The sequence below is a fragment of the Solanum lycopersicum genome, chromosome 11 (genome assembly GCF_036512215.1).
Source record: "Solanum lycopersicum chromosome 11, SLM_r2.1".
Classification (NCBI taxonomy): domain Eukaryota; kingdom Viridiplantae; phylum Streptophyta; class Magnoliopsida; order Solanales; family Solanaceae; genus Solanum; species Solanum lycopersicum.
In genome coordinates this window covers 16,755,800-16,766,729 of record NC_090810.1, presented here as the reverse complement: position 1 = coordinate 16,766,729, position 10,930 = coordinate 16,755,800, and the positions used below count along the sequence as shown (strand labels likewise).

The 10,930-nt window shown below is 39.0% G+C and overlaps 2 protein-coding genes across 2 annotated transcripts; one reads left to right on the top strand and one right to left on the bottom strand.

Annotated features, from left to right (window-relative positions):
• The first annotated feature begins 2,590 nt into the window (after positions 1–2,590).
• On the top strand, positions 2,591–3,273 carry LOC138339279 (uncharacterized). The gene is made up of 2 exons (XM_069290867.1): positions 2,591–2,795; positions 3,026–3,273. The coding sequence occupies exons 1-2, from the start codon at positions 2,591–2,593 to the stop codon at positions 3,271–3,273; spliced, it is 453 nt and encodes a 150-aa protein (XP_069146968.1).
• Positions 3,274–9,616: 6,343 nt separating this feature from the next.
• Positions 9,617–10,673, bottom strand: LOC138339278 (uncharacterized). The gene is made up of 5 exons (XM_069290866.1): positions 10,554–10,673; positions 10,324–10,446; positions 10,164–10,236; positions 10,036–10,114; positions 9,617–9,950 (listed from the first exon to the last, which is right to left on the bottom strand). Exons 1-5 carry the CDS (start codon positions 10,671–10,673, stop codon positions 9,617–9,619), a joined length of 729 nt encoding a protein of 242 aa, XP_069146967.1.
• Positions 10,674–10,930: the final 257 nt, after the last annotated feature.

Genomic DNA, 10,930 nt, shown 5'->3' with positions numbered 1-10,930 from the left:
TGTACCGTTTGTGGGGAGCAATACTCATATAGACTTGGTCATCTTAGAAATGGTTGATTTCGATGTAATTCTGGGTATGACTTGGCTTTCTCCAAACTTTGCAATCGTAGACTGTAATGCCAAAACTGTGACATTGGCCAAGCCTGGGACAGATCCATTAGTGTGGGAAGGTGACTACAGTTCCACTCCAGTTCGTATCATCTCCTTTCTTCGTGCTAACAGAATGGTTAGTAAAGGGTGTTTAGCTTTCAAGGCACACCTCAGGGATGATACTACCCAAGTACCTTCAATTGAGTCGGTTTCGATAGTCCGTGCCTTTCTAGATGTGTTTCCTGCAGACCTTCATGGTATGCCACCGGATAGAGATATTGACTTCTGCATTGATCTTGAACCGGGAACTCGCCCCATTTGTATACCCCCTTATAGAATGGCTCCCGCTGAGTTAAGCGAGTTAAAGGCCAAACTTCAAGAGTTGTTGAGCAAAGGCTTCATTAGACCAAGTGCATCCCCTTGGGGTGCTCCTGTTTTGTTTGTGAAGAAGAAGGATGGAAGCTTTCGGATGTGCATAGACTACAGACAACTGAATAAGGTAACTGTTAAGAACAAGTATCCTCTACCACGCATCAACGATTTGTTCGATCAGTTACAAGGTGCTTGTACCTTCTCGAAAATCAATTTGGGATCTGGTTATCACCCATTGAAAATACGAGCAACGGATGTGTCCAAGACTGCTTTTCGGACCAGGTATGGGCATTTTGAGTTCTTAGTAATGTCTTTTGGGCTTACGAAGGCCCCTGCCGCTTTCATGAGCTTGATGAATGGGATTTTTAAGCCATATCTGGATCTCTTTGTCATCATATTCATTGATGATATACTGGTATACTCAAAGAGCAAGAAAGAACATGAGGAGCACTTGAGAATTGAATTGGAAATGTTGAGGGAGAAAAAGCTTTATGCCAAATTCGCCAAGTGTGAGTTTTGGCTAGATTCACTGTCCTTCTTGGGGCATGTGGTTTCTAAGGGTGGAGTGATGGTAGATCCTTCTAATATCGAAGCAGTGAAGAGTTGGGAAAGACCCACTAATGTTACAAAGGTGAGGAGCTTTGTTGGTTTAGCTAGCTACTACCGTCGATTTGTCAAGGGATTTTCCACTGTTGCTTCCCGATTGACAAATTTTACTAAGCAAAGTGTTACATTTGTATGGTCGGACGAGTGTGAAGAAAACTTTCAGAAACTCAAGACCTTGTTGACTACTGCACCAATTCTCACCTTGCAAGTGGAAGGTATGAATTATATTGTTTATAGTGATGCATCCTATTCTGGTTTGGGTGAAGTGCTAATGCACGAGAAGAATGTAATTGCTTATGCTTCGAGGCAATTAAAGGTGCATGAGCGTAACTATCCGACCCACGATTTGGAGTTTTCTACGGTAGTGTTTGCACTAAAACAATGGAGGCACTATCTATATGGGGTTAAGTGTGAAGTCTATACGGATCATCGTAGCCTACAGTATGTTTTTACTCAGAAAGATTTGAATTTGAGATAGAGGAGGTGGATGGAACTACTGAAAGACTATGACATCACTCTCTTGTACCATCCGGGAAAAGCTAATGTAGTGGGAAATGCCTTAAGTAGAAAAGCAGGGAGCATGGGAAGCCTAGCTCACTTACAGTTTTCCAGACGCCCATTGTCTAGAGATTTTCAGACTCTGGCTAATAACTTTATGAGACTAGAAGTAAATGAGAAGGGAGGATTTATGTCTTGTGTGGAAGCTAGATCTTCCTTTCTTGATAAGATTAAGGGAAAGCAGTTTAATGATGAGAAGCTGATTCGGATTCGAGATAAGGTATGGCGTGGAGAGGCTAAAGAAGCAAAAATCGATAAGGAAGGCGTTTTGAGAATTAAGGGAAGGGTATGTGTGCCCCGTACAGATGATTTGATTCACACTATTCTTACAAAGGCTCATAGCTCAAGGTATTCCATACATCCTTGTGCAACCAAGATGTATCGTGACCTAAAGCAACATTTTTGGTGGAGTAGAATGAATCGTGACGTTGTTGAGTTTGTTACTCAATACCCGAATTGTCACCAAGTAAAGTATGAACACCAGAGGCTTGGAGGGGCACTTCAGAGAATTCCTATTCCTGAATGGAAGTGGGAGAGAATTGCAATGGACTTCGTGGTTGGTCTTCCAAAGACAACGGGTGTGTATGACTCGATTTGGATAATTGTTGATAGGCGAACTAAGTCGGCTCACTTTATTCCGGTCAAGGTGACTTACAATGCAGAGAAGTTAGCCAAACTTTACATCTCGGAAGTTGTTCGATTCCATGGGGTTCCACTTTCCATCATATCAGATAGAGGTACGCAGTTTACTTCTAAGTTTTGGAAAACATTGCATGCGGAATTGGGTACTAGGTTGGACCTTAGTACGGCGTTCCACCCTCAGACCGATGGTCAGTCAGAGTGAACGATTCACGTGTTAGAGGATATTCTTCGTGCATGTGCGATAGAATTTTGTGGCCATTGGGATAACTTCCTACCCTTAGTAGATTTCTGTTACAACAATAGCTATCGTTGAAGTATTGATATGGCCCCATTCAAAGCACTGTATGGGAGGAGATGTAGATCTCCCATTAGTTGGTTTGATGCATTTGAGGTTAGACCTTGGGGTACTGATCTTCTGAGGGAATCGTTAGATAGGGTGAAATACATTCAAGAAAAGCTTCTAGCGGATCAAAGTAGGAAGAAAGAATATGCAGATCGAAAGTTTAGAGACTTGGAGTTTATGGAGGGTGACCAAGTCTTGCTGAAGGTTTCGCCCATGAAAGGGGTGATGCGGTTTGGTAAGCGAGGTAAGCTTAGTCCAAGGTATATTGGCTCATTTGAAGTTCTGAAGCGCATGGGGAGGCAGCTTATGAATTAGCCTTGCCCCCAGGACTATCCGGAGTGCATCCGGTATTTCATGTATCTATGTTGAAAAGATACCATGGGGATGGAAACTACATCATTCGTTGGGATTCAGTTCTGCTTGATGAGAATTTGTCTTATGAAGAGGAGCCTGTTGCTATTCTAGATAGAGAAGTCCGCAAACAGAGGTCCAGGGAGATTGCATCCATCAAAGTTCAATGGAAGAATCGATCAGTTGAAGAATCCACTTGGGAGAAAGAAGCTGATATGCAAGAAAGATACCCACACCTGTTTTCAGATACAGGTACTCCTTTTCGCCCTTGTTTTTCTTCTTGTGATCGTTCGAGGACGAACGATGATTAAATTGGTATCTATTGTAACGACCTGTTTAGTTGTTTTGAGAAGTAGAGTTTATTCTGGAAATAACTATCTTGGTCGACGGATCCCACGATGGACCTCATGGGCACGACGGACCGTCGAGGGGGTCTCGTTCCAAAACACTTAGAATTCTGAAATTTGGGTACTGAGAACAACTCTCTGAACTTCACAACGACATGGAAGGACGGACCGTTGTGGGTATGACGGACCGTCACAGACCCTTTAGTGAAATCTAGTCTCTGAACTTTATGACAGAAGTAGCAGGAGGAACCGTCGCAGGCACGACGGGCCGTCACAGTCTGTGTGACCCTGACTGGGTCGGATATCTGTTAAATGTTTTAAGGGGCGTTTTGGACTATTCCTGCTTATAATTATAATGTTAGTGTTGTAATGTTAATAATTCAATTGCTTGGGGGTTAAAGGAGATAACCTTGAATTAATTAGTGGGTTATTTTTGTCATCTTTTATACTTAATTATATGACAATTAGGGTAAAAGAAAAGGGGTTTGAATAAGAAAAATAGAAAGAACAGAGAGTGGGAGAAACGATCGATCAAGAAAAGGAACGAAGAGGAAAGCAAAGATTTTGAGGATTAGCTTGCTTGATTACAATTCTTCGGTGGAAGTAGGTTATGGTTTATGCTATTCCATAGTAAACTCTTAATAGCGAATGATAACTCTTAATAGCGAATGATATATATTGGGTAGTATTGTAAACCCTTCTATATGCTTAATTGTGTGCTTGCATGATGTGATTATATAATTGTGATAAAATAAGCATGATTGGGCTATTGAATCCTAAAACTTGAAACCTATCTGTTAATGATGATGCCTTGGTATAAAAGAGGGCTTGATGAACTAAAAGAATGAGGTTAGTGGATCGGGTGTCACGTTCTGGCACAAGGATAGCAATAGAGGATTGGGTGTCACGTTTCGGCACCAGGATAGTATTAATGGATAGGGTGTCACGTTCCGACACCAGGATAGTATGATGAGGATCGGAGTGTCATGTTCCGACACCAGGATAGTATGATGAGGATCGGAGTGTCACGTTCCGACACCAGGATAGTATGATGAGGATCCGAGTGTCACGTTCTTACACCCGGATAGTATTAATGGATCGGGTATCACGTTCCGACACCAGGATAGTATGATGAGGTTCAGAGTGACATGTTCCGACACCAGGATAGTATGATGAGGATCGGAGTGTCACGTTCCGACACCAGGATAGTAAAGAGAATGAATCTTGAAATATGTTAATATACTCAATTTAATGAAACTATTTTTCAAATGAGTATATATGGAGGCGTGAGTCCTCAGGGGTGTACTTGGTGTTATTTATCAATGATTCTTGTACTTGTTGTTGCTACCTGTTGAGTATTGCAGTTGATTTTATGATATTATCTGATATATACTGTTTTCTATTTTGAGTTGGCCGATGATATCTACTCAGTACTTGTGTTTGTACTGACCCCTACTTGTATGTTTCTTTCTTTGTTATTTGTGGAGTGTAGCAAATGTACCGTCGTCTTCAACTAAACTGCAACTCTAGCCAGTCTTCATCACACCAGATTTCAGGGTGAGCTAATGTTTCTAGCTTGGACTAGATCTTCTTCTTCATGTCTTGATGCCTTGAAGTTCCGGCATGGACTAGCTTTTTAATTATTTTAGCTTCTTAGATACTCTTAGATTTAGAATTTGAGGATAGATGTTCTTGTGGTGATGACTTCCAGATTTTGGGGATTGTAATTGATGAGTTTTTAGAAGTTATTAATCTATTTTGTTAATGAGTTTTAAGTCTTCCGCATTATATTCTGTTATTATTTGAAATTTGGGGTTTTAGATTGATTGGTTCGCTAACATAGTAGGATAAGTGTGGGTGCCACTCGCGGCTCGATATGGGTCATGACAAAGGACATTGCTAATGTAAAAGCTACTAAGCGTATGCTCACCTGTATGATTTGTATGAAAGATCTACCAGTTCGTAATGTGATATTTGCAATTAAAATTCTCAAAACTCGTAACGGTCTAGCATTGTCTCAAATTCATTATATTCAATACTGTCATGACCGGAGTCTACACCCTAGTATAAACCGGCATCATTCACCTCTCAAAATTGCGCACAAGCCTACATTCCTCATCGTTTCGTCATCTTGATAATTTTTAGAAGAAAATTTGAAATTTTTGTTTACTTAGACTTCATTGTGATAATTTTTGAACTCGCATACCACAATCTACATAAAGTCATGAGTGTTCACAACAACAATCTATTATCAAGATAATAAAATGAAAGACATAATCAATATTTGTATAAAATATAGAGTTTCCACAATGGCACAAATACAATATCTGAAAATAACTCCGAAAGAAACATTACCGGAACATACTCCACTAGCTAATGTCTACGTCTAATGCTAGAATAAAATAGTAAGCATCCTTTAAAGCATGAGGTCCTACAAAATATGCATGAAAGCTCCACGTTCAGATAACTTCAGCATCGATTCATAAGTTTTACCATGCAGCTGCACCTGCACCTAAAATTAAAGAGTTGTATGGGATTTGTAAACAATTGTTCTCAGTATGGGTATATGCAATCACACACCAAGGACATGCATGTATAAGAAGAGCTCTCTCCTAACGATATGAATTATGGAAAGTCAAGTCAATAGACTTGATAAAATCGGATTAGGAAAGTCATGCTATGAGAGTAACATGCATCATCATATATATCCTTTTACAAACAACATATAACATATTGCACATATCATATCACATAGTCCATATGGTTCCTTCATTGTCCATGACACGTTGGAATCATGGACTTGAAATTAGGACTTTCCAAAATGAGGGCTCATCATATGGGACCTCAACTAGGGAGCCTTCTTTAGCAATCATAGAGTCTGCTTCATTTATTCATACGTACTACATTTTCATTCGTTCGTAAGCTAGTGTAAACACTAGCCATACTTAGGATGTAGTTTAAGATTTTCATCAAGTTCGTTAAGCAATGACAAAAAATAACCTAGTGTTATTACTTAAGTCTAGCTCACCTCTTTATCATCCTATCCTAAAACCTTTGGTATCGTTCATTTCATTATGTGCATTATCTTAGATTTGCCTCATTCTTTCTTTGTGAACATTAACTTTAACTGATATAGATCATGTGATCATCATGAAATCTAGTGTTTAACCCCATACAGAAAAGAGGTAGAATCACCAGCCAAAGTGAACAAAAACATGCTAGCGTATATAGGAAGTCGAACCCTACTAGAACCCTATATTGGTAGTATAGGTTCAAAGACTAGGAGTTAGAAGGAGACCCATACCTATATGGACGGACAGTCTCATTTCATTAGAATTACACGAATCTCTGCCTTCGCCAAAGAAGGAATGGAAACTCATAGCTAGCCTATCGGTGATCAATATAAAATTCCATTAGATTCACCTCATACATCATAGGTCATTAGATGATTTATCATCTCATCATTAGTATTAAGTATGCATTAACTTTTAATACTTTCATTAAAGTGTTCATAGAGATTGATCTCTTCATTAACATTACACTGTCATAGGCGAGTACGTTTTTGTAACATTTACTTAGGCCCATTTGAGATGGGTCTCATGTTTCAAAATTTCCTCTTATCATGTTCTCACCACATCCATTAGTCTTAGCACATTATCCCTTTATAATTAATCACCCCTTTTGTTTTACGTGAGTTTTCATTTTATCATATGCCAATGTAATTGGCTTTTTAATGTTTTTCTCACTCGTGATTAACTCTTTTGGGGTCTAATCATTTAGGTTCACTTTATAAAGTATGCTGGACTTATGAGTCCACATACACAAACCATGAGAATATATTCAAAATTTATTTAAGTGATTCAAAATGCTCAAGATTATGTGTTACAAGACTTATGCATCTTGTTACAAGACTTATCCATCTTGTAAGTATGCCAAAGCCACAATTTGATTCTTATAGGCAACTTTCATCAAATATTTAATCATGTAAGACTCATATGATAATTCAGAATTTGGACAAGGGAACAAAGTTTCGAATCCCTTGAACTACATTTAGTCATTCCGAAATTTTAACTATTATGTAACTCCGCTCTGGGATCCTGGTTTGATCACCATTGCTCACATTAATAAGTTTTTATTCTTTTAACTTATCATTTCGGCAGTTGCTGAGGGGCGTGGGATCGATTCCCCATGACCCCATATTCTTCCCTTAATAAATTTTCCCCTCCTTAGTTTCTCCTTTTTCCTACTGTTACAAGGTTGTGGGATTGATCCCCCACAACCACTTTTTTTATACTTTCTCTTCTCCTTCGCCACCTACCTAGAGGACGTGGGTTTGAATCTCACTCCTCTCTTTAATTTAATTTCATTTTAAGTATAAGAGTCCGGCCAAGGGCACACAGATTCGAATCCCGTGCGCCTCTCTTCTTTTTAATTACATGCTTGGGGGATCCTCCATGTCGTGGGACTGAAACCCCACGCAACATAATTTTTTATCCTTTTTCTTCCGAGTGTCGTTGGAACCCCAGCCTAAGTTTGAGATCCACTTAACACACCCCTTTTAATTAATTTATTAAGGTATGTGTTAGTGAGGTCTTGAGTTCGATCCCTGGAGACCTCACCTTTTTTTTTTTTATGTTTAGATGCCAAAAATTTCCAACAATAATAAGTAACAGATTTCCAGATTCTAGAACTTTGTTACGCATTTTTTTGCAGTAGTTTAAAGTCATTTGAGCACCTCTTTTTATACGTTTGTCGGGATTCTTAGTACAAGTTAGAGGTATGATTTGGTCATTTGTTCTAACTAGAATTGGTTGCATTTCAACCACGTGAACATCACAATTTTAAGAACATCAAATTGCACATAAAAAACGAGTTATGTTTATGATATTAACATGCTCAAACAGAGACTCTAAGTCATGGTCACAATCTTGCACACATACATACATGTCTACATTCATATTTCCGAAAGACACAAAACATAAACACATTATCATGAACATATACTTGAAACGAAATCATGACCACAAAAACAGTATCCTTAGATTTTACAAGCAAGCATACCCAACCTAAGATCATAAGGGATCTAGAGACAGGGATATGCAACGGGGAACACCCCTATTTTTTGAGTAGAATATTCTGAGCCTTAACGTTATCGTGGGAAAGGTACAAAGAGGGAAGAAAATACATACCTAAAGTTTTTCAAAAGTGATTCAACGGGCTTCCTACCTAAGACAACGCCTCACAACCTAAACCACATGTAAAATCCGTTCAGAAATTGATTTTTACCTTTTGTTTTTAAGCTTGTTTGAGTGTTCATGTTCTGGATGAACTTTATGTTTTTTTTACTTTTTGGTTCGATTCGTTCTCTTGTTTACAGAGAGTTGAGCGTGAGCATGTGAGAGAGATGGTGAGAAACATGTGGGTGTGTTAGCTTAGGACTAAGAGATTAGGGAGAGACTTAGTCAAATTAGGATTACTTATTTTTTATTAATAAATACAAATCTGATTTTTCCTTTTTCTTAAATCAGAAATAAAATATTAATTAATTAAGTCAATTCACAAAATAAAATAATCATATTAAATCATTGCTCCCACCTAGGTTCGAACACGGGTGGAGCAAGATTTCACTAAAAGGGCCAATTTAGGGCTTTTATACCCAAATTGGCCCTCCAACATATTAATTAATTAATTAATTAAATATTTACGGTAATAAAATACTACCCTTAGCCTGGAAAAGTACCATTTTCCCCTAGCACCTCAAAACATAAGATTACCCCTTTTTATGTCCGATTAAGACTCATCCGGGTAGATCTTCATATTCGAGTGCCCTACATGGATTGGCCCAACCTTTTATAGCTCAACTAACTCACCAAATTTGTTGGCTTGGCTTGCAAAAGTTTAGAGGTCTCGTTCTACGCGCATCAATCTGTGTGAACCCGGTCTAATTGTAGACATTCTAGACACATTAAGCATTACTTAGCATAGCCATTTTTAGGGTTGTTAAATTATCCCCCCCCCCCTTAGGAACATTCGTCCCTGAATGACACTTCTTGTATTCTAGAAAGACACCACTCATATCATAACATTGGTATTATATAGAGTTAAGCAATAACAACCAGGAATGAAGGAGTTAACAAAACTTAGACTTAAGAGTAGAAATAACCTCAAGAGCTGAAGAGATGAATGTAGCGGGATCTCATTCGGCCTCGGTCTCCCACATATCACCCTCAACAAGATGGTTCCTCCATGATACCTTTATTGTGGCAATCTCCTTATTTCTTAGCTGCTTTACATGTTGGTCTATGATCTAAAAAAGAACCTCCTCATAGGACAAGTCTTCGTCAACTCCTAAACCTTTAACATGCTGAATCGATATCGGATCACCAAGGCACTTCTTTAACATAGAGACATGAAAGAATAGATGAACAGAAGATAGATCCACCGGCAACGCCATCTCATAGGCCACCTCACTTACACACTGTAGAATCTCATATGGCCCAAAATACCTTTGACTTAACTTCCCCTTCCTGCCAAACCTTATCACCCCATTCATAGGTGATATCTTCAAATAGACCTGGTCACAAATATTAAACTCTATGGGACGTTTTTTGTTGTCTGTATAAGAATTTGCCGGCTGTAAGCTGTAGACAACATGTACCTAATCACCATGACCTTCTCTAAGGCCTCATGAATGATCTCTAGACCCAAAATGAATTACTCTCCAACCTCAAACCACCCAAATGGAGACCTACACCTTCTACCATACAGTGCTTAAAACGGTGCCATTCTAATGCTGGAGTGATAACTGTTATTATATAAGAACTCTATCAAAGGTAGATGGTCATCCCAACTACCTCTGAAGTCAATCACACATGCTCTCAACATGTCCTCCAACGTTTGAATGGTGCACTTTGCCTGCCCATCTGCCTGAGGATGAAAGGCAGTACTAAGCTTTACATGCATGCCTAAGTTCTTATTGAAGCATCTTCAGAAATGTGAAGTGAACTGAGCTACTATATCTGAAATGATAGACAAAGGAATGCCATTCCATCTCACAATCAAATCAATGTAGAGTCTCGCATAGTCCTTGGATTTGTCAGTAGACTTCACAGGGATAAAGTCGAAAGATTTGTCATCCTATCCACAATAACCCATATGGATTCATTCTGTCTCCTAGTCTTCGGAAGACCAACCATGAAGTCAATAATAATGGCCTCACACTTCATAGTTAGAACATTGATCACCTGAGTAAAACCACCAGGCTTAAGATGTTTTGCCTTAACTTGTTGAAAATTAGGACACTTGGACACATATTCAACAATGTTCTTCTTCATGCTATCCCAGTCTGGCGAGTCGGTGTACATCTTTCACAAAGTCCTTCTTATCATCCTCAAAGTGGTCTATACTCCCCATCCTCATCCTTCCCAAAACACAGGCTACAACTTTAGCCTTACCTGAATTTTAGTGGACATTCATGTCATTGTCTTTCAACAACTCCAACCATCTCCTCCAACGTAGGTTCAACTCCCTCTGCGTGAACATGTATTGGAGACTTTTGTGGTCTATGAAGACATCCACATGCACTCCATACAAGTATTGCCTCTAATGTTTCAGTGCAATC